The sequence below is a fragment of the Bidens hawaiensis genome, unplaced genomic scaffold (assembly GCF_021521415.1).
Source record: "Bidens hawaiensis isolate Kalapana, Puna unplaced genomic scaffold, B.hawaiensis_p1.1 tig00009540_1, whole genome shotgun sequence".
NCBI classification, from domain to species: domain Eukaryota; kingdom Viridiplantae; phylum Streptophyta; class Magnoliopsida; order Asterales; family Asteraceae; genus Bidens; species Bidens hawaiensis.
The window spans coordinates 78,594-102,702 of record NW_027491708.1 but is presented as its reverse complement, the minus strand read 5'-3'; the positions used below and the strand labels follow the sequence as shown (position 1 = coordinate 102,702).

The window sequence follows — 24,109 nt, the reverse complement described above, 5'->3', positions numbered from 1 at the left end:
TTCATTTATTTATTAATTGAATAGAGGAACAAACATTATTTACGTATTTTCTTGATAAACAAACACAAACAAATATGCATTCGTTCAGTTAAACTTAAAACAAACTAATAGAACAAGCCATACTCGTTCTCGTTCAGTTCTCTTACAACCCTAATTGAGAACAATAAACACAACACTACAAAATAATCCAAATTCAGGTGATATTATTATGACATACCTGCTGGATCACATTGCCACTATGATACATCAGATGCAAATGCAATTTACTCAAACTCTATTTTACAAAATTAAACCCTTGTGTTTCATTTTCAGAAAATTAACTCTTTACTTATTTGTACCTCAGCAGTAGCAAACTGTCACAATTGACTTGTTCTGAATTTGACATAAAGAACTTATACTGAAAACTAATCGCCCTCGGATCCTACAAAATTCATAACCATCCGAGTACCAAACCATATAACCTTATACCCACTAACATAGTCTATTTATTTACACTTTCTATAACTAAGTAGTCTTATAAGTTTTATCCATTTCCTTTTGCTCACATAAAACTAAATTTGATTCTCGAATTCATGAAATAAGTAATATTTCACAAGTTTTTGCATACTTCAAGTACCGTCGCGTTGCAAAAGAAGCACCTTTCGCAATTGATGAGGTGGCGATTTATGCAACCAAAACACGAAACATGTGTGCATGGTAAGAATTTGGCATCGGCTTCACACCTATAGCATATGCAACACACATTATCATCAGTTTCGGTTTCTTCTTTGTGGGCCACCCTCTTCAACAATGTTCTTGAAATAAGATGGCTAGAAAAATCTTCTAACTGCCTGAGTTTTGTGAGATGAACATCTCCCTTAAAGCTGCTAGCCTGGCAACGTAATGCACGAATGTGAGAGAATATTATATTATTCAACAATAAGTTACAGGCACTAACCCAATTGAACTCTAATAGGTACTGGAATCCAGAAATAAGAGTATCTGCGCACTCCATGCTGGCGAACATGCTGACAATATCATTTTGCTCGCTGGCGTCGGTTACAACACTCGCATCCAACAAATTTAAAATGATACCAGCTAATGGTGCCAACATCATTCCTCGGTTGACTTTTTCTGGAGTTTGACTAGGCCTTCTAAGTATCCTGTTAGAAGAAACCAAAATGAAACTACTTCATATATTTAAAGAAACTTACAAGTCAACAACAAAAAGAAGAAACTTACAAGTCAAAGAACTCCGGGTCATCAACTGAAGTCAAATGATTGAGAACAAAAACAACCACCTCAACTAATCTTTGCAAGTTCGTATCTGCCCCCGACAAAAAAGCCTGGGGAATCTCACATGTGCAAAACTCTAGTACCCTTGCTAGATTGCTTGAAAGATCAAATATAACATTGCATTTTCTTTGTTGAAATTCTATCATCTGCAAAAGAGTGTTTTTTTTCCTTTAGAAAATTATCACTTGATAAAACACATCTGTTTGATAAAGATGATTGTAATATGTACCTGGCCTTTTTCTTGCATATCTCGTACGGAAACCGAGAACTCAGTCATTGCCCAACTTAGGGTATTAAAAAGACGATTGAGAAATGCTGAAAACAATTCTTCATCTTTCAAACAGGCCTCACGTAGTAATTTCTGTTGGTAAAAAATGTGGATGTTAGTCAAGATCAAGAATTGTTTAACAAGTAGGAGGGTATATGAACCGAACATTGAGTGAACCGTTCGATGGGAAGTTCGTTTTTTTGATAAACAAACGAACATGAACTGAAGTTCTTGCCCGTTTAGTTAAATGAACTAACATAAGCACATGTCTCGTTCTTTCATGCATGCTATTTACTTTACGTTTGCTTAAGTTCATTCATTTACGTTCATTATTATTTTCATATAAAATTTTTAGGCCCGTTATAATCTAGTCTAATTTTAATTACTTTTTAGGCCCAACACATTGTTGTTCACATTTAACTTCCATTGGTTTTAGCTCAGTTATGTCTAATTTTAATTACTCTGGAAGCCACCTCTTTATCCCTGTGGATAGAGGTACAGTGTGCCTACATCCCATCCTCCCCAGACCCTACTTATAGCTTCGCTGTTGGTGGGACTACACTGGGTATGATTGATTGATTGATTGAAATTGTTTGTTTATACTGTTAACGAATGAAAATAAACACATTCGTTTTCTTAACGAACATAACCTCGTTTGTTTAGTTGTTAGTCTTCGATCGTCCATTTGATTAAAGTTAAATGAACGGACACAAGCATGCTCCGTTTGTGTTCATTTTTGCCCCCTCTACTAAAAGCAATGTGGTAAAAGTCACCTGAAACGCACTAGAAACCGATGAAGACTCTCCATGCTTTGAAAATCCAAACCCGCAACCTCTGCATAATCTTACAAGTATATTTGTAACCGGAATCCATGATCGGTTATCAAATGCTGATAAAAGTGATGTTGGCAAGCTACGAGTCGCTGCTTCGTTGTTCTCAAAAGCAGCTAAAAACTCCTTGTACTGAATTAACACAGAAATTGATTGCAGAAGTAAATCTCTTAAATCTGCACTTGATATTCTTGGGTCACTGAAATGAGTAACAACAAAAGTAACCTGAAGAAATAAGATACAAAAACTTAGCTTATATTATTATATATAAAGAATTTATATTACTGATCATAATAGATGGAAACTTAGAGAAACATACAAATGAACCAAGTCCTTGTTTTATAAACATTCCTGCTGGGACAAAAGGAGGATCACTCTTTCGCAAAACATGAAAACAATCAACCTGCAAAGAAAGATCAAACGGTTAATTTACTGCATTGAATCAAGAGGGTTTTATATATTTCAAAATATTATGGAAGGGTTAATAGCGTACCAGAGTTTCTATATAAAATTCAGGTACATAACTGAAAACTGAATCCATTTTGCTAAGAACCAGAAGCAGCTGGACAATCCAAATGCATGTTGCATACATTCCCCTTTGTTTCCAGCTGGAAAAAAGAGAGATGCGGTACCTACAATATAAACATGGATATGAATTCAATAAATACAGTACAATACTTTTTAATAGAAGTTTTCAAACAATTAGAGAAAAAAAACAAAAATAACTACCAAGCACAATGGCGCACACAATCTATAACCTCTTCACGGTAGATACTTCGGGCTTCTTTCAACCGCCTTAACTGTTCACCGCCACCCCGTTCTCTTATTTGTCTATCTGTTTCTTCCAGCTGGGATATTGAATGTGACTGATGAGTCATGTAGCCTGATGCCTGCACTCAAAACAACTCATGTTAGACATATAATGTATCTGCATACATATATGTATGTATACATATAAAGGATAATACGTATATATAACCTGCTTAAATATTGGTGCAAGGCCTAAATGGTACAACAAAAGCATGGCATCCAAAAGCTCCTCTTCTTTTAATGTTGAGGAAGATGAAGTGCTCTCTAATGCTACAACCCTCATTTGCTGCACCAGGCAATAACCAAACTCAGAATCTGACCGGTCACTTGTACTAGGTTTATCCGCTATGTCATCATTCACATTGCCAGCACTGCACTCAGCTGCCACCTGAGCAGATCTCTCTGGAATAGACCTGCAATGGCTCTGAGAAGCTTTAGCTGTATATCTAAATGGATTCTTAGATATCCTTGAAAAATTAACATCCAAACTTAAACAACAGCACGGCTTCTTAATCCCCACATGTGTTATTCTGGTTTCTGGGTGCACATCATCAACACATCCTTCTTCCCACCGAATCACTTCAGCTTCGGGTTCCACATTTACAGGGTGGACATTAGCTACATGACTGTAGGACCCACCAAGCCTTGGAATCTCAACTCGGTGAGGATCGTTTTTAAGAATAAGTGGAAGTGGAAAACTTTGTTGACCACCTCTGTGTAGAAACCCGACAGTGGGTCCATCACTAGTTCCATAACCAAACATCCAACCACACCCTCTCACTGCAAATCCTTCTGATAAGAAATGAAGTAGAACAGTAAACAAAGAAACAAGAACAGAATTGCTTGATATGCCATGTGGCAGGATGTTGCGATCTGCTCCCCTATTTCTTAATATAATATTCTGTAAAAATGTTCTGAAAACCGAGCCGGGTAACTGAGGTGGCGTTACAGGTGGAATGAATTGCATGACTAGACAACACAGGTCCCGATGTTTCTCCTCAATCTGCAAAAGGAAGAATAAGTAAAATAAGTACTATGTTGTCAGAGTATAGGTCTAGATCATATGGATCAGAGGAAACATACCTTATTAACTGCTTCGGACAAAGTTTTAGTAGTCAACATCATGCTACTTTCATTAGAAATATCTTCACATGAACCAGGCCACCATACAGCAGGTATCATATGCTGAAGATCTTGTTTATTTGGACATCTTTGAGATAAAAACCCTTCAAATATAAATTCAAAATCCGGCATCTTCCACCAGACCACCATCAAATCTTCACGCCTTAACATGTGACATGCCAATGCAAGATATGGATACGAACCCGAATATGGACTCTCTCTTAAAACAATAGATGCAGTCTTACATTTGTAAGAAAGTGCAGATATGAGATGTTCAAACATCAACATGGACCCAGGGAAATCGAGTAAAACATCAAGTACTCTATCCAGACTTTCATAATCATGAGGTGCTTGATCCCGGAAAACATCCATGAGAAAAGACAAAAGTGGGCCCCAACTTATATATTCCACACTTTCTGCATTTGCATCAAGAGTTGAGAATAACTCCATGCAAATTCCACGAGAAACGGGATTATACAACTCGTTAACAGGCATAAACCGTTTTAAACTTCTTAGCTTTTCCATAGAGTTATAACTACTATTCTCCCCTCGCCACATATTCAACAAGTTTGAAAAACAATGAAGCAAACCGACAGTTAACGAGTCTGTTAATGGCGGGATTTGAATCGGTTGGAATCCTTGAATTGGATATCTAAACGGGCGGGCCCCAAAATTCAAATGGCAGCGTTCACCTTGTGAAAGAGATATTGCTGGATAATAACCTAGCCCAGGAACCATCTTCCTTATTCCATTAAACGCTACACCAAGTGAAACACCGTTTCTAGAATATGAGATTTCATCAGCATCTAAATCTATGCAGCATCCAATGACATCACCAACAACCCATGTTTGACCATACGGTTCAGCATTCAGATTCCATTTGAGGACACGTTTTCCATCATATGCATATGAATCATCTGCATCACCTACACCTGTGTCTTCTGTAAAAGGGCAAGTAACAGTCGCCCATCCAAGCTGTTGTAAACCAGCAGTTTCTAGGGTTACTTCATACATCCATTTACCTTTCCATACACATGCATTTGCTCGTGCACTACTGAATACCGCATGGCTTTCAACTAACAAAGGCGGTTTTATAAGTTGAAACTCACCACACACGCTCGATTCTTCAAATTTAACGGTGTAAGGTCTAGAATCATCAACAGAGGCAGACACTCCGTCTCGTGAGGTTTGAACAGTCAATAAGGATTTATGATATTTTAAGTAATCATTTCTTATAACGGAATGGATTACATCAGCATCAACTTGAGATGTCAACAGATTAATTGTTTTATACGAGAGGTCAAACACGTGTTCAAGCGTCCGTTCAAGTGACTGTTCACCAAAATCATCACAATATGAAACGAGACGATTTTTCTGACTACTTTCCTTCTTATCTTCACCATCCAATATTAGAGCTAAACCAGAAGCAAGCCAGTTTGTATGTTGACTATCTTCAGCCATTGGTGGAATTATAAAAGTCACCCACGGTGACTCCAAAACCACTACCAGTGCAGTTATAAGTTATAACAAGAGCATTTTAAAGCTTAGGATCAAATCTCACCCTGAAAATTAAAGAACATAAATTAGGGTTGTAAACAAACCGATCCGAACGAGACCTTGTTTGTGTTCATTAAGAATCTACCGGACAAACGAACGCTCCTTGAACACGTACCAAACGAAATTTCTTGTTCGTGTTCGTTCATTAACTTCATATACGAAGAAACAAATACAAACCAGCATAGATATATAAATAAACACAATAAAAATCTGAAAATAAAATAAAATATAATAATAATTTAATAATCTTAATCCCAAACATAATATAAAACCCGCCATAAATCAAGTTAAGCAGCCAAAAGCATTTATCCGAGCTAACATAAAAAATGAGCAATCGTTCATGAACACAATTGAATGCACGATACCTCTGTCCATGTTCGTTCATTTTATTAATTGAACGGAATTCTTTGTTCCTGTTCAAACGAACGAACTTCCCACCAAACGGTTTGCTGAACGTTTGGCTCGTTAACCGCCCTAACAATAACCAACAAATGAAATCCAATTCGCCATAGCACATAACGTCTTCCATAGATAAAAAGAAAAAAAAAATAATCAAATTCATAGACCTTATGTCTGTTAAAACTAAGTGAGATTGAAAACATGATCACATATAGATTAGAAATTGGAACTGCTGTGTTTGCTTCAATTTAAAAAGAAAAACAACTGAAATGAAATGAAGCTTCGATGAGCTGGAATTCATCAAACTTATAAACAAAAACAAAAACAAAAAAACTAACAAATAGGCATAATAGATTACAAACTAATAACTAGTCAATCCTAATCATCATCTTATTATTACAATAATAAAGTCAAAATAAAATTACTTACGAATCATGAAGCCATGGACATGGTGTCCGTTTAATCGTACAGAGGTCAGCAATTTAGTAATAATAATAATAAGTTAAACGCCGTTATTATTGAAAGAAGAAGAAGAAGAAGAAGAAGAGAGAAATTAGGGTTTTCAGATTAAGAATTGACTTGTGCCTGCCAGAATTTGGGAAATTGGAAGATGGAGAAGTCACGGAGGAAAGTAAAAGAATCAGGTGAAAGTGGCTGACTGCAACCAAATAATAACCCTATTTGATCCTTCACCGACACGTGGCGGCTCTATTTGCTACATCAAGCGGCGGCTTCCTTTCCTTCATCCACAGTAATAACTATTTAGTATTTACGTCCCACCATTATTGGATTTTAACTCTGTAATTTGAATTTCTTGCTTTCAAAGCTCTTTTGATTATGGTGAATTCAACTTTTTACCTTTCACCTCTATTTTTTTTTATTAACTTTTTTTTTGGTTAATAGGAGACTTTGATTGATAAGGTCATGGGGTATGGTTAAGTGGTGCGTGTGATACCCATGGGTCGCTTCCTTGGGCACTAGCGACCGTGTATAAAACTATAAATTACTACGATTATGATCACGTGGGTCGCTCTCCGAACCCTTCAATCATGTGTGTTTTTCTTTTTTTTTCTTTTTAATTTCTTTTTGTTTTTAAATAATATAATAAATTGAATGGTGGATAATGAAGTATAACATGAGTTGAGTGGTCGTTGTTAAATGACGAAAAACTTTTGTGGTGAATGATGGAGAGTGAATCATAACGCATAGCATAATATGTGTATCATTGCACAGTACTCGTCTGATATCAGGTATATATATTACTAGTTTATTAAAATACTACTCTGTCGGATACGTGTATTTTGAATAATTAGGTTAGATATCACCTGGTATCATACTTGTTTCGTAGCCATAAAATCTTTAAAAGCTTTTAGCATACATAGTCCGTATCTCCATACCCTAAATGTTCTTAGTTTGTTCATGAGGTTCGAGTTGTTCGTTATCCTGTATATGAAAGACATGAGTCATTTTTTTGGACACAATTCATGGCATTAGTTCATTACACATTTACACTAGTCTTTGCGTGTCCCATTGGAGAGTGGTTAATACCAAATTGATGTCAATAACTTTTTTGGGGTGAGAATACACAATAATTTGAGGTCTTATTTGCTCTTATCATTTAAAACATCCATTTTTCGTAAACTCGAGCATTCACATGTCGTTTCTTAAACATGTTATGTTATGTATTTCATTTCATAAGACATTGGCAATTAGAGCGGGATTATTAGTTTGTATTTCAAAGTTTTCAATCGAGATTAGTTTCGAGAAAAACAAACCAAAAAAATGTTCGGTGTTGGCATTGATTTCGTCAAGCATTATTGAATGATTATGACCGATATTTGACATATCTAACAAAGTACACATTAATAAACAAAATCAAATATTAACAATAAAGTATATGAGTCGACCATAAGTATCACCGAGTTACTATGGATTAATAGTGGAGGCACATGCAATTGCTTGTATTGCCTCCAAGAAGTGCAAGTCAAATGTGGAGGCTACAAAAAGCACAAAAGAACACCCACTGTAACCCACAAGTGTTGGTTCTATGGCTTTGGCCAAAACATCGGAAGCCAAGGGTCACTTAAAGTGCTTCATGTGCAATCTTGTTAGTCCCCACTAGTCCACCACACAAAAAAGTAGATTTGGGGAATGTATTCTAGGTTATTCGGGCCAAACATGATCTTATCACTTCGCTTAGGAACATGTTTGTTTGGGAGAAAAAACAAAGGGCTCATACTTAGTCATTATAACTTGTTTTAAGTCCATAAGACTCTTTGATTAGTTAGTGTCTAGTAAATGAGCTAAATTAAACTGTGTAAAAGGGTTTTATAAGTGATTAACAAAGTTTTTTCTGAATTAAAGAGCTTGTAGCCTGACACATTAATGTGTGTATATAATGGTGTTCCACTTCAAGTGATAGAGATTAGAGAATTCTAGTAACATGGTAAAAATGTTGATTTAGAAGTATGATTAGCTAGTGTGTGTAATAGTTATTATAAAACATTACAAATCTTGAAAACTAGATAAAATCATAGAACATTACAGTTTTGAATTCCCGATATATATTGTTTAAACAATCTAGTTTCAGTCTCAACTAAACAATCTTAAATTCATCATGTAACAGGTTAATCAAGCTTAATAACCAGAGGTTAATAAGCTTAAAAAGAGATTTCTCTCAACAACCTGAGATTCACTATTATACCAATCTCATGATTTAAAACCCGTATATCTTATATTTTGTTCAAATGTCTAGCGTAAAACTCAACTCGACTAATACTAACATACTAAGTAGGGTATAAATAGTTATGCCGTTCGTGAGTTACTTGAGATTCGTTCACTAAACACTTTAATCGTTTGGGCCTACAGTGTAATAGCGTGGTACATTTAATAAATGAGCTTAAGACTAAACTTCACATATCCAGCCCAAACTCACGAACCTATTATTTATATAATTTTTATTAATATATTACATATATACATAGTAATTATTATTGTTTATTTAAATTACAACAAATGTTGTATATGACAATATATGTGTGCGCGCATATAGTATTACATGTATATAGATATGTGGAAAGTTAACGTATAAATTAAATTAGCGTGCTAACTGTGGGATACAAATAGTGTAATTATGAAATTACATTGTAGCGTAATTACACTATGATGTAATTACTCTACACTATAATTACATTATGTTGTATATATAATTGCACTACGATTCTCACATTTAACACATTAGTTTAATTTGTATCTTATCCAAACAACAACTAAGTTATAAATAATAAGCGAGCGAGCAGAACTTGAGCTTGAAGACTACTTATGAATCGAGATTTACTTTTGAGTTAAACAAGTCGAGTTCGACTCGACTCTTTATATCCGTTAATTGTTTAAACTTATGTAAAGATTACACTTTGTTTCTACTTTTTAAAGAGAAGAATGAAGAAGAATATGATAACACAGTTAACACTCATTGTGCATATTTTATTACAATGATCATTTAATGTGTGAAATATAAAATTAGGGATGGGCAAGAACAATTATTTACTAGATACTATTGGAAAATTAAAAAGAGAAATCTTTGGTTAGCCTACTAACATCTGGAAGGAAATTCGTATTTTTTTTAAAGCGAAATTTTTTGTTTTGTTAACTGTATACATAACAGGAAAAAAAAAAGAAAAGAAATTAGAACCAAATAGAAATAAAAAATGAAAAGAAGTAAACCCCATAATCAATTAATCACGTATTAAATACCAAACCTTAAAATTTAAAAGTTTTCGGTTCTTTGGGGTCAAAACGAAATCATATCCATATCATAACATTTTCTTTGCTTATAAAAAACATGTTTTTGGTATGATACATTGATATAAGCGGAACTGAACTATTGATAGGTTCTATGGAGTTCCCTGACTCAACTACATACTAATAATTATGGAAACTGGTTATTCAATAACACACAATCTTATATATTCATATACTGTTTAAAGCTGTATTCTTTTTTTTTTCAAACTATAAAGCTGTATTCTTAATCTATGTAATAATTATCTTTAGTATAATAGAAATAAATACTTTTATTAAAAAACTTAGGTAGCGTTTGATATGCAGGAATGCCATTGGGAATAGAATGATTAATTACGTAGGAATGAAGAAAATGATGTTTGGTTACTCAATATAATGAAATCATCCATTACACATGGAATCTTATTCTATCAAAATCATTCATTCTCACCCTTTTTTTTTCATTTCATTCCCCCCTCACCCTACTTTCTCAACACCACCACCTAACAACAACCACCACAACTACCATTTCCGCCACCACCACCTGACCGTCACCGTCGCCACCACCACCACCACCTTACCACCAGCGCTACCACCGCCACCTGACCATAACCGCCACCACTACCATCGCCACCACCCTACCCATCGCCATCACTAACAATGCTACTACCGCCACCCCCACCACCACAACCACCCCGCCTAACCGCCACCACCACCGTTTTTGTCGTCGGAGCTACCACCACCACCATCGTTATTTCATTTTTTTTATGTAAAAAAATATATTTTGGAATAGAAATATTTTTATTATTTTTATTTCATTCATACAATTTTCTTTTGGATATCAAATAACATAAAGTAATTATTCATTTCATTCTCATAGGTTAACCAAACAAGACAAACGAATGGTAATGATCAATTTTATTTCCTTGTTCATTCCATTCCCTTCCATTCTATTACTTTCAATCAAACATACCCTTATCATTTTCATCAATATATTTTATGACTGTGTTGTTGTGATACTAAGAAGAGTTGTTAAATAAAATGTATAAATAATAAGACGATTCCTGCGAGTATCTGGTATTGAAAAGGCAATGTGTTAACTTCACGCCACCAAATTTGGAAGAGTATCATATTTATTCTTTCGTTGATGTGATTCGATTATTCTAGAAATTTCACTTTGTATCAAGATATTAAATTATATTATTCTTACTTTCAAGATCTTTTTAACTAAGCATCTGAAACTTTAGAATAAAGTGTCAAAATTGTTCATGAGGTTTAGTCTGTTATGCGATTTTAGTGTAAAAAATTATTTTTTTGCAATTGGGCCATCGAGGTTTTACAATTGTTGCCAATATCGTCCAAGTCATTAACTCCGTTTGTATTTTTAACGTTAAGTGAAGGATAAAACCATCTTTTTAATTTATTTTGTAATTTAATTGAATGGAGGCCATCATCATCATCATCATCATCATCATCATATGCCATTATCATCGACCGGTCATCACCATCCTCTCTTCCATCCACCACACCCTAATCTAACAAACAAACACTCACCTTCATCTTGTTATGAAACCTTGAGGTTCTTAACACCACTTATTCACTCACTAATACAAGATTACTGCGGAATTTCAAGTTAATTTCAAAACCCACATTTACAATCATCTTCATCTTCGTCAATATGCAGTCTCCGACACCCACCGCAACCACAGCCTGCCCACTCGTCTTCTTCTTCACAATCTTTCTTCTTACTCTAATTAAAAAACCCCAATTTCAAAATCCAAAAATAGATTCAAGCAGCCGGCGATACATGAAGAGACGATGATGATGGTGGTGATAGTGTTTGTGTGTGCTGCGGAGATGATGACGGCGATGCATTAACCGTAAAAGCGAAGAGAAACACGGGTCAATCGGAGATAGTGGGTACGACGGTGACCTCAGATCTGGTAGCGACGGTGGTGACGGATTCTTTTGTGGTGGTATTGGTCTTCGATGGCGGTTGTCAATGGTGGCCTGTGAAGTGTGAATGGTCGAGGTCTCGGGGATGGTGGCAGGATAGTTTTGTTGTTGAATATTTGTATACAATAGATATAAAGGATATTTTAGCCTTTTTAGACAAAGTTAACGGAATTTTTGGAAGAAGTTAGCGATTTGGACGTAATTGGCAAGAAAGTGAAAACCTCGATGGTCTAGATGCGAAAAATAAAATTTTTGGACGAAAGCCGTAATATTAACCAAACCTCAGAGACGATTTTGGCACTTTACTCGAAACTTTATATCAACTTTTTAACATCTTTTAAAAATTATGGTAAATTATGTCAAAGATGCATGCTTTGTTATCGTGTATTGATGACGAACACGTTTACCTTTTTACATAACTTTATTTTTAGTCATTTTTACTACTAGAAATCGGCCCTACCCTTTCTACTCTTCTCAAACAATTGTAACACCAAGCACTATAACCAACTCCAACAACCTAAGACACTAACCACGGATCATCGGATCACATGTTGACCATCGTCACCGTTAACACCATCGATGTTAACCACCACAACTTTCGTTAAGCGTCACTATCTATGGTTGCCAATTGCCATCACTCTCGTCTACCGATTATGGATCACTTGTTACCGTCCCAAACCATCCCCCAAGCAAATACATAGTAACCTACAATCTAAAGTTGATATCGTAATCAAAAGAATGATCATAATTAATATCTAAAATGAAATTAAAACCCAATGTAGGGGAAAAAGGCTTTTCATTTTGTTTCAATGATAAATTAACATTGATACATCAAAATTTAAATATGGTAGTTCAATACAAACAATAATAAAATGCTTATAATTAAATTGCACATGTTTACAAAAAATGTTATAGAATCTATTATAAATTAAATTGCACATGTTTCATTTCTATTATAGTATCAAACGCTGTTCGGTTACAAGGTGTGCAACTATTGCTTAACTTACTTTCAAAAACAAAAAATGAATTGCAATACGTGTAACTTAGGCTTATTCGTTGACATTTGACATTTTTTGTTTATTTGTTAATAATTTTTGTAAAATATAAATAACCTTATGATTTCTGTTAACAATAATGAAAGTTTGATAGCTACTATTGGCTTTTAAAATTAAACTAAAACTAGTATCAAGCCCCAGCCTCCCCCTCCCCCCCCCCCCCCCCCCCCGTGTTGTGGTGGGGGCGTAGAACCATGAAAAGTAATGTTAAATCGTTTTATTCAAGCTGTGTTTTGAAAGGAGTATACATCCGTTTTGCATCGAGACTGTTAAACCTAAAGAAAATTAAATGTAACACGTTCAATCACGCACGGCCGTTGTAGCGTGTTTACGCGCAAATATTAAACTGAAATGTAAATAATAGAAAATAAAGCTAAAAGGTTTGTGTTTTATATATGTGAAGTAAAGAGTACAACTCCTTAAGCTAATAGTATAACCCTTAGAAAGTTGAAAATTAATATTTATATAATAATAAAAGTGATAGTTTTGTGCTTCAAAATTTGTTCTCACCTTATGATGTTGTACTCTCTTATTTATTGTGATACACGTGTAACTTCTTATGTACTCAGTTGAGCCGGTGCCCTTTTCTTACCTCTGGTTGACGAGACGCAAACCTAACGGTGCCTTCATCGGAGCAGATGAAAAACTAACGGTACCTTCAATTTCCTCATTTTTTCTTCCGAGTAAGTTTATTGCAGATTATTGTTGGACCAAATGCATGTTGTTGTTCATCTTTGTTTTTGCCTTTGAACAATTTCTGTAGTTGTTTGTAGTGGTTATATGCTTTTGGTTTTTGTTGTTTGTTACTGCGTGCCAGGTGTATGATGAAATGTCTATCGTCATTCTACATGTTCATTGGTTATCTGTTGCATGTCAGGTGTTCGGTTAATTGTTTGTCTTATATAGGGATGACAATGAGTCGGGTATGGGTAATCCCTAACTCATACCCGACTACCCAAAACTATCCAGTTTTTCCGGTTTCCTATAGGGTTTTGACAATAGTATATCAAATACAATATGTTCTCTGAGAGGCAGGGCATACGAAGCTATGGAAAATCGTGCTCAGGCTAAACAGTGGTTAGTTGCAACATATTATGCAATTTAGATTCATGTTTAGTGCTTACAAATTACAATACCACAATTGTATTTTGATATGGATTTAATGATAATAAATTATTTAACCCTTCTTATTACAATATTAAAGCAGTTTAGGTACATGCCTGCTATTAAAGCTGATCTTTTATGCTATGAGGTAAGCATAACAACATGTAATTATTTTCATCAGCCTATTATCATTTTTGTATATAACCACCCCATGGATGTAGGTTGTCGACGCCTGGCATGTCTATGGAGTGATAGAACGATGTCTTCCATCGCCGCAGCCGTCTTCGTCCTGTTGGTATGAGCCCTGATTTTTGTTGTTTAATTCTTGTTTTAATTGACTTACATTCAGTCTTTTAGATTACGTTTTAGGTTTTGTTTTTGAGAATTCATTTTTCTCTTTGAATTGTTTCATATATTGTTGATGAAAAACTTTGGCCTTTTGACATGCATTTGATGAAATGCTTGGGAGAGATCTGTTTTCTTACTTATGTTGCATGTTGATAATGTGCAATAATGATGGCTGCTTTTTTTCTTTTTGATATCAGAGAAGTTGGTTGTTAGTTCTGTTTGGGTGGTGTTCGGTCATTTGCTACGTCAATTGATACGAGTGATTTGCTGTTTTGTTAATATTTAGCATGTAATACAAATTATGTGTTCTGCGCGTTATCCTTTCTTTTTAGCACAACAATATACCTCGTACGAGTAGGAGTGTCAAACTATCACCTGAAAATTTTGTTACATGTGCCATGTCTTTTGTGTTTAGAATATGCTTTATTTTAACACTATTTTTTTCTTTGAACAAATTACTTCTTGGATTGATTTTCATGGGTCGGTACTCGGTAACATTTCAAAATAATATGCAAGCGCGGTTTCTTCATCTACCAAAGAAATAAGCCAAAATTCTATTTTATATTCTTCTTTGCGTTGTCCTTTACCAAATAATACGCGGATCAAAACTTGGAAAAGTAAAGCACCACTAACTGATTTTTTAGATATTTTACTTTGGATTTTACAATTATGTAATCACGCATTTGTTAGTGAAAATTAAGACTTAAAATATCCACTAACACAATGAAGTGTATGTTTCTGTTTGCATTTTATTTGTGTACAGGTCAAGTGAAAATTAGGATGTATTTTGTTTTGTAGTTTACTCTAATGATGTGTGTGAACTTTGTTGAGCTTTTAATCGTTGATGGTGTCGTATGCTGTTAGTTCTGCTAGAAGGTGCTTGGCATCCAAGTCGTCTAAGGTATATCCTATGCAGTTTCTTTTATAGTTTTATTAGTTGTGCACGTTATTATATTAGAGCCTTTTCGTTAGTGTAGGTTCAGTTTTCTTTGGCCTTCATAATTAAGCAAACATTGTTGTTTTTAAGCTTCTGTTGTTAGTGGAGTAGTGTGTTTCTGTTATACTATGAATATAAAGTAGTTATGCAAAATGTATTTTATATTTAACTAGCGTTAACATGAACTATAAATATTAAAAGTAATTATCTGATTTTCTTTATGTTTTTTTGGTCGGAAGACGTTACAAATAATAATGTGTGCGTGTCCGAAAGCAAAATTAGAGAACCAGAAGTATTGACCAAAAGTTGATATACACTTTTGCTATTTTTATAATCGGAAATGTTGTACCTTCGACTTTGTGTGGTGTGGTTTTGGGCATGCGGGGGCTATGTCGATGACACTGTTTGAGACGGTTTAAGATGTCTTCAAAGAAGTAACCTGATTACGTCACTCGGAGCCCGAAGTAGTATTGTTGCCAAAACGTGTGGTTTCTTTATATTTCTTCTGATTTTTGTTTTCTTTTTTCGTTTAGTGTGAACAATGCCAGCTACAAATGAAATGCAGTTGCTTGAGCATTTACCGAAAATGGAGGAAGTCATCACGTATAATCAAGGCAACAACAAGAAAATTGTGAAGTTGACTGAGAAGGTACTTGGTATTCTCCGTGCCCAACTGGAGCTACATGCCTACAAGTAGCAAATGACGAGCTCTACGAACGTGATGAAGCAAAACAAGAACTCGAGAAACAAATTAGGTCTGCCTATGTGAGATAAACTTATCATGTAGGATATAATAGAATTTGGTTGTAAAGTTTGTTTGACGTTGTCATACAATTTATACTACTTAATGCGGCCTTATGCCACATTTGGAAACTTTGGTTCAGTTAACTACTTTTGTTAATGAGTTAATTGTCACGTAGACACCGCCGCAATTCTACCTACTAGTATATAATAATTTCAACTGCTTATATATTAAAGTTATTAATACTCACATTTTCTTTTGTAAACTGCTTTCATGAACTAAAAAACTAGACATGAGAATGAGAAATGAGTAAAGTTAAAATATAAAGTGAGACAAAAATGAGAAGTTTGAGAATGATTTTTGACAACACAAAAAACCCTTTAAAAATAAATTCAAAAAAGATGATAAAAAATTATAACTCAAGATATAAATAAAATATGAACAAATTTAAAAAACTAAAATGTTTCCGCCATCATTCCCGTTCCTTTTTTTTTAAATACATAAAATAAAAAAAATTGACGAAAAGACAATGACAAAAATGAACAAAAGACGCAATTATAACTAAAAAAAGAAAAAATAGATCACAAAATATAACACAATGCCGAACAAAATGTATCACAATGTTGAGTAATATAACACAATATAAAGAAAAAAAATACACAATGTTAAGGAAAAAAAACACAATCAATGACGAAAATAAACCTAAAACACAATGATAAACAAAAAGACACGACTTTATTCACTCACCACTGTGTTTTCGTTTTTTTAACGAGAAAGACGAAGAAAACATTTTTGTGTTTTTACTTTTTTCGTTTTTTAATTAAATTTTGAGTTATGATTTTTTTTATTGATTTTTTTTAATTCATTTAGAGGTTTTTTTTTGTGTGACTATAAATCATTCTCATCATTATCATTTTTGTTCTCCTTTATAGAATATCTTAACTTATGAGAGATATATTAGAAGTATTTTAAAAGATTGAATTATATTTTGGGTGTAGATAATTGAAAGTTTAAGAAAAAAATTAATGGAAAATATCATTTAGACGTGAGAATGATTTTGAATTTTCATGATCTATTACCAAATTTCTAATATGTTGTTGGGCTTTCTCTAAGATGGCTGTTGCTTAACTGCTTAAGTAGCTTGCCATTTGACATTGTGGCCCAACCAAGAAATGGCCCAACGACCCTAAGAGTAAGAGATCAATCAAAGATGAGACAGAAGAAGAGATATGTTTAATGACTATAGAAGAAAATGATGCATCATTTAACTCCTTCACATGAAAAAAGTTAACAAGTTGTGCGATTCAGAAAATAGATGATCATGCTTAAAGATTTTACTTGTTTATTAATTACTCCGTATTAAAGTAAAGATTTTTGAAATATGAAGCGAAGAAACAAACTAAATGTTCTTCAAAATGAAAAGCGGAAATTGTTATTGTTAAGATTATTCTAAAACAAATGGAATATTTAGTGTACCACACCTTGCATTTGAAATGTAACACAAATATTAAGTCCTGAATCGATATGAACACCAAAGGAAAAGCAAACAAGTTACTGGATAACGTACTCTTAGTATTATTATCAAGGAAATATAATTCAAAAATCTTGATTACAGCTCTCTACAAAACCCTAGACTCAATCATGTATTAATAATGTTGACACAACTAAGCTAACAAGTAATCTCATCATCCTAACAGCTTAGTCATTAAAGAATAACCTTAAAGACCCTTTAAGCCCACAACCAACTCCATTTGGGTTGACATTCCCCTCCTCACTCATGGGTTGGACCCCTAGTTTGGGTCAGACCGCAATTGAGCCAATAAAATATGTGCGACAACCGAAATTTAAAGTCATGAATGATTATTCGATGTTAAAAAAATACATGATCACAAATTAAGAACTTTTCCTTTCATATCTTGAATATGGTGGTGGATATACGGAATCTGAAAGCTTTTATTTGACAAAGAGTCAATTTGTTGTTGTTATTATTATTATTATTATTATTATTATTATTATTATTATTTGTGTTGTGTAAATGTTCATGTCATCACTATAAAGGAGATTTATGTTATCATTACACATAAAAATATTGTATGTGTGATGCATCATTATCTTATTAAAAAGATACACCTAGTCGTTGATGACCTATTATTAAATGATAAGAGGTTTATTTATATGAATAATAAGCTTAACTAAAAATAATAATATAGTTTTTGAGTTTAGTTGTTGACACTTTGAGGGGGCAAGAAGTTTGGGAGGCATTTGAAGAAAATTATATAATGGGAAGCGGCTGGTTACTTGCAGCATATGCCAAATGGCTACATTTGAATACATCAACAACAATATTATAATTTAAATAAAGACTTGGTAGTTATTAGCTTTGAGTTAATAATATTATTATGGTTCGAGAGAAAATAACAGTATCTACTCAGACACTACAGTGGAAGTGTGTTGAATCAGCAGCAGACAGTAAGCTAGTCATACAACACATCTACATGTATATACAAAAATATACATATACACGGAAGTGTGCCTAAACACATACATCAATATAGACACACCTAACCTTTTTATAAAGTAACCATTACAAACGTGTTTATACTTTTCTTTGTCATCGGCTGCAAAATGTTTTTTATGCTAGCTTAATCGAAAGTAAGATTTTGTCAATACACTTGACAATCATCATCGGTGTAATAATAAGTTAATTGGTAACTAAGCGGAATAGATATATGGTTAGTGACTTAGTGTAGTGTATCCATCATAATGTAATCATAATTTGGTAACTATGCAATTTTTTGAACGTCTTGTGGCTCTTCAATTGTATTCTGATTATTTTATTGACGATACTTCATTTTAAAAAAAAAAAAAATACTCATGTTCTGTTATTCTTCTATATATTTGGAAATATAAAATGTCGTAAAGGATGCGAGAACTGTAAAAAGCGTTTGTACATAGCGCATTCATGATTTATCATGGGAGAAAAAGATGGTGTGGTAGGCAATTATGTAAACACCTTGTGTATCATACTTAATGTATTATGTATAAGTGCTTTATGCGTTTCTGATAGTTTTTAAAATAATATTGTTTATGAAAAGAATGTTTGTACATAAATGAAAGAAAAAGATGTACAAGAATGGAACACCTTATGAATACAAAATTAACTTTTAATTAAATTAGTGCGTAGATTAGATATTTGTATTATTATTGACGATAACTGAAAGAAAAAGATAGTATGTTTTTCACCCGTTCAAGATGTGTGCTTATTTGTTTTATTATTGACGATAAATTTACTTTTAAGCTTTTAATCAGTATAGTATATATGTTAGAGAACTATTAATTACCGGTATGATAGAATTATTAATAAAAGAGCTATTGTTCTTGAGTTTTTTAACCAAGGAAAGAAAAGGAAAGGTGAGGGAAGGATAAGAAAGGGAAGGGAAGAGAACGAAAATTTTTTAATTAGGTGTGTTCTTGAGTTGGAAGGAAATTGGAGGAAAGGAAAGGATAACTTATTGGAAAAAACTTATCCTTAGTAATCATCTCATTTTTGGGAGGATAACTTATTGGAAAAATACATCAATTTAATCTCTCCTAACTCCTCATACTTCTTTCCTTTCCATCCTAAAAAAAACTCAAGAACACTCATCTTTTAACTATCCTTAGTTTTCCTTTCCTTTCTCTCATTTAAAAGTTTATTATTTAGAATATACTAAAGCAGAATGATATCTTATAAATCCTAACTCCTAATGATATTTTACACGTACAATACTATGAAGATCTATTGTACTGATTCACTTTGACACTTGTTTCTATTTGTCATGACGTGAACATGTAAAGTTAGCTTTACGTTTTATTTTATAATAGTTATCTTTGTTATTCGACTGTTAGTACTGAGATTGTAAACATGTAGTAAAAAATGTAAAGTGATGATTCAATAACAATAGATTTCATGGTTCAATAACGCTAATACAAAAAAAGAGTTATTATTATATTTTATTGTAGCTAATCTAATATATATACATAAAAACTTTAAAAAGCCACATATTTCCAGCAACAATTTTGTCATCTAATAGTAATAGTCTGATACGATATATAATGTTCCGTAGGAAGCATATTTGATGAATACTGTGGGCTGATATTGCAACAATAATATGGATCGAGTAATTAAATAACTTTTGTTTTTTGTAATGTAGTGGTATAATAACGTCAAACATTTTACTAAATTAAATACTTCTACTCTACTTACAATATGAAAGAATCTACATGCTTCAACTTTTCCACATTAAATTTTTAATATGAATGTTATAAAATAGTAATCGTAATTTTAAAAGGCAAAACATGATATTTAATTTTGTAAATTGTACAACTTTGAATATATTTAGTAACTAAATTGCATATGAACTTTCAGTAATGATTTAAACTATTTATTTGTCGTAATATTAATTTGTTTTAGATGATTCATAAATATTTCTAATATCAACATTCAACATATATACATTGGATTCTTACCTAAGAAACAAAAATGTACAACTCTGCACTTAATCTTTATACGTCAACTTCACAATCAATCAAATATCATGATATATATTATTTTTAGATGCACTCTTATTGCTTAAAGTTACAATTAAGATTGCCTCTATCGCAATAGCCCTTAGTCCGATGCTAAAAGAAAGTTAAACAAGTCTGACGTGAAGAGAAGAGAGGACTTGAGAGGAGAGAGCGGTAGTCAATGTTAAATCTCTTACAACTAGCTATGCGGGCGGTCTGATAATCATTATTTAGTTGGTTAAGGGTTTAATAATTTCAGGTTATAACTAGTACAAAACTAATTGATCTAGTAACTCATAATAATATTATATAAAGGCTAGAATAAGCATATTTAATATATAATAATATTATGAATAAATTAAAATATAATAATGCAAAACAGTCGGCTCCAAAATATACCAACGCTTCTTCTCATAAAATTTATTTATATAATTTTTGTCTAAATCAAACCGTCTTTGCACTTTTTTTAGAATGTTTGTTAGCTAACTCTTTGCACCATAAAAGCCCATAATCTATCACCCTCATGACTCCAAAACAAACACCATGACCGGAAAAAGAATCCCAATGAGTCCGGCAGGTAGCCCGTCCTCCGAAAGCTCGTCTAAAGACCAAGACCGGCTTCTCCCGATAGCCAACGTTGGGTGCATCATGAAAAAGTCACTCCCGGCGAATGCCAAAATATAAAAAGAAGCAAAAGAGACCATCCAAGAGTGTGTGTCCGAGTTCATTAGTATTATAACCGGTGAAGCCTCGGATAAATGCCAAAGAGAGAAGCGAAAGACGATCAATGGTGAGGATCTCTTGTGGGCATGACAACCTTAGGCTTTCAGAACTACGTTGGTAGTTTGAAAAGTTACTTGAACCAATATGTTGGTACTTCCGACACACCCAATGATGCTACTATCACTGGTGTTACTGAGATGGGTTGTGAGGTGTCTAACTGGACACTAAAACAACCGGTCTCTGAAGTAGTTTCTGATGAGGTGTCTAACTGGACACTAAAACAACCGGTCTCTGAAGTAGTTTCTGATGATATGTATCGTGAACGTGTTGTGGGGTATCACGCTGAGTTGATTAATATGGTTAAGATGCGTGATGCTGACACAGTCGTGGCGACCCATGCTCAACAATTTATGTAGTAACTACATAAACCGGAATGAGTTTTGTGATATTCGTATTTGTAATAATTGTATACTTGGAACTGATCATTTAAATTAACATTAAGGTATGTCTAAGTGTGTTATTTTAGGTGATTCTCAATGGTTTATTTGGTTTACGATACAGTTATAATTGCATCTTTACAATTTGAAGAAAAAAAAGAAATTTAGACTAAAGATAAGATGAAAACAACAAATAATACCAAAAAAAAAATATATATATATCAAATTTTAACAAGTTTTTTTATTCATATAAGTATGTTTCAAACTTCATACATATAAATAAAGTTATTTATGTCACAAGTCACAACAATAAACATATGAGAACCAACAGAGTAAAACAAACAGATCAGAGATTACAAAGACAAGACAAAACACTCATTAAAACACATCTAATAATAAATTAACAGCTGGTCTATTCTGACCTCAATAACCAGAAACATACAAACACAAAATTACAAAAACCAACTGCAAAACATAAAATGAACATTCATTCGGATACACGACCAACTACCAGTGACGCAAAATGTTCAAGCCACTCGCCAAATCCAGCAAACGGGATCAACCCGCATAGCAACGGGAGGTACACCAACACGGCGGCGTAAAACACCACCCGCCTGAACCAGTACGGGAACACTATCCGCTTCGTTGACTGGTCAACCACTGTAACAGGCCCATGAAGAATAAGGAACAACGCTGAGGTACAAATGTTTGCAAACAAATGTAGCAAGCAAATAATTTCCCAGAAAAATAGCCAATGGGCCCCGCTTCCTCCCAACGTGTCTATGCAAAATTTCCGTGCAAAACCGCAGCCGACACCGAGTAGTAAAACTAAGAATGTAACTGGCATTGTTTGAGTTGTAGTTCCCGAGCGTTGAATGAGTAGAAATGCGATTGCAATAATCATTAATATTCCGAAAAGCATTCGGCATATAACTTGAGCTTGACACCGAAGGACTTGGAACCCTGAACTAAAAGTTGCCATCGGTTTTGGGATCCACCATGAACTTGATTCCTGGAAAACAAAGAGGACGATTAGTTAGTATTAGACATAGTTTAATATTATGTTATATTAGAGGGATTAGAGTGTAATATTGTATTCTATATATACCCATGTATATTCAGCAAATATAATCACAATTCAATAACAATAACTTCTTTACCAAGTTTAATTTGCTATCACAGCTAGGGATCAAACCCTAATTCTACCATCATCCCTTCTTATTTTTTTTCCAATCACAGCCCTACCACAGCTCTGCTGTCCTCTTTTTTCGATCACCCAATCACCATGACTACCCTTGTCGCCTTCTCCCAATCAGAAAAGACTATCCACAACTCTCACAAGTTTGGATTTACCCTGTCCCCCACCAATTATGGTCATTGGAAGACTATGATTCATCCGTTTTTGGTCACAAACAACCTGTTCGGTTATATAGATGGCACAATTCCATCTCCAACACCTACTATTCCTGTTTCATCTTCATCTTCTGCTGGTAAAGACAAGGAAGATGCTCTCCCACAACAAACCCAAACGAATCCTCAGCATGCAATATGGGTCTCTAATGATGCCCATATTCGCATGTTCCTGCTGTCCACAATCTCTGAAAGCTCTTTTCAGCATGTGCAGGGCTCTACTTCTAGGGAGCTTTGGCTGTCTTTGGAACATGCCTATGCTCCTCATACGGCTTCTAGAGAATACACTTTGAAGACTCAACTGCTACGGATTGAGATGAAGCCTGATGAATCCTCTTCAGCCTATCTGACTCGGGCTCAAGAGTATGCGACTGCTCTGGCAAATATCTGTGAACCAATGAAGGAAAAAGATATCGTGATGCTAGTGATTTTTGGTCTTCGTGAAGAATACCACGGCGTGAAGACAACAACCCTTACTCGTCAATTGGTATTCAACGAGCTTCATGCTCTGTTTGCAAATCATGATTACATGTTAAAGAAAACAGCAGCTGCTGTGCCTCCCACACAAGCCTTTACTGCAGCCCGTGAACCCGCTGCCTCGACCACTGCTGCCCCGACCAGTTCACTGTCCCATTCTGATACAGTTAAGGCTGTCCAACAGTTGGCTGCCCAGCTAGGGTTACAACTACAATTGCCTTCTTCTCCGTCCCCACAGGCCAACTATACAACCCGCAACACAAACCGCAACCCAAACAATAGACAAGGAAGCAACCGTGGAGGACGTGGCAATTATAACAGCTCCAACAATCGT

General features: G+C 34.2%; 1 protein-coding gene and 1 pseudogene across 1 annotated transcript; one reads left to right on the top strand and one right to left on the bottom strand.

Annotated features, from left to right (window-relative positions):
- Positions 1-213: 213 nt before the first annotated feature.
- On the bottom strand, positions 214-5,806 carry LOC143532674 (E3 ubiquitin-protein ligase RKP-like). Its single transcript, XM_077027658.1, has 10 exons — positions 4,267-5,806; positions 3,353-4,186; positions 3,103-3,263; positions 2,867-3,005; positions 2,693-2,776; positions 2,317-2,598; positions 1,505-1,636; positions 1,222-1,421; positions 938-1,142; positions 214-871 (listed from the first exon to the last, which is right to left on the bottom strand). Exons 1-10 carry the CDS (start codon positions 5,764-5,766, stop codon positions 590-592), a joined length of 3,819 nt encoding a protein of 1,272 aa, XP_076883773.1. The 5' UTR covers positions 5,767-5,806; the 3' UTR covers positions 214-589.
- A 15,465-nt stretch (positions 5,807-21,271) lies between these two features.
- LOC143532665 (nuclear transcription factor Y subunit B-1-like) lies at positions 21,272-21,867 on the top strand (annotated as a pseudogene).
- Positions 21,868-24,109: the final 2,242 nt, after the last annotated feature.

Excerpts from the sequence above, each read along its gene's own strand:
- LOC143532674 (XM_077027658.1), bottom strand. The coding sequence starts at position 5,766 with ATGGCTGAAGATAGTCAACATACAAACTGGCTTGCTTCTGGTTTAGCT. Across the intron at positions 1,637-2,316 it reads CGGTTTCTAGTGCGTTTCAG|AAATTACTACGTGAGGCCTG; the intron begins GTGACTTTTACC and ends TTTTACCAACAG. Across the intron at positions 1,143-1,221 it reads GACCCGGAGTTCTTTGACTT|GATACTTAGAAGGCCTAGTC; the intron begins GTAAGTTTCTTC and ends TTCTTCTAACAG.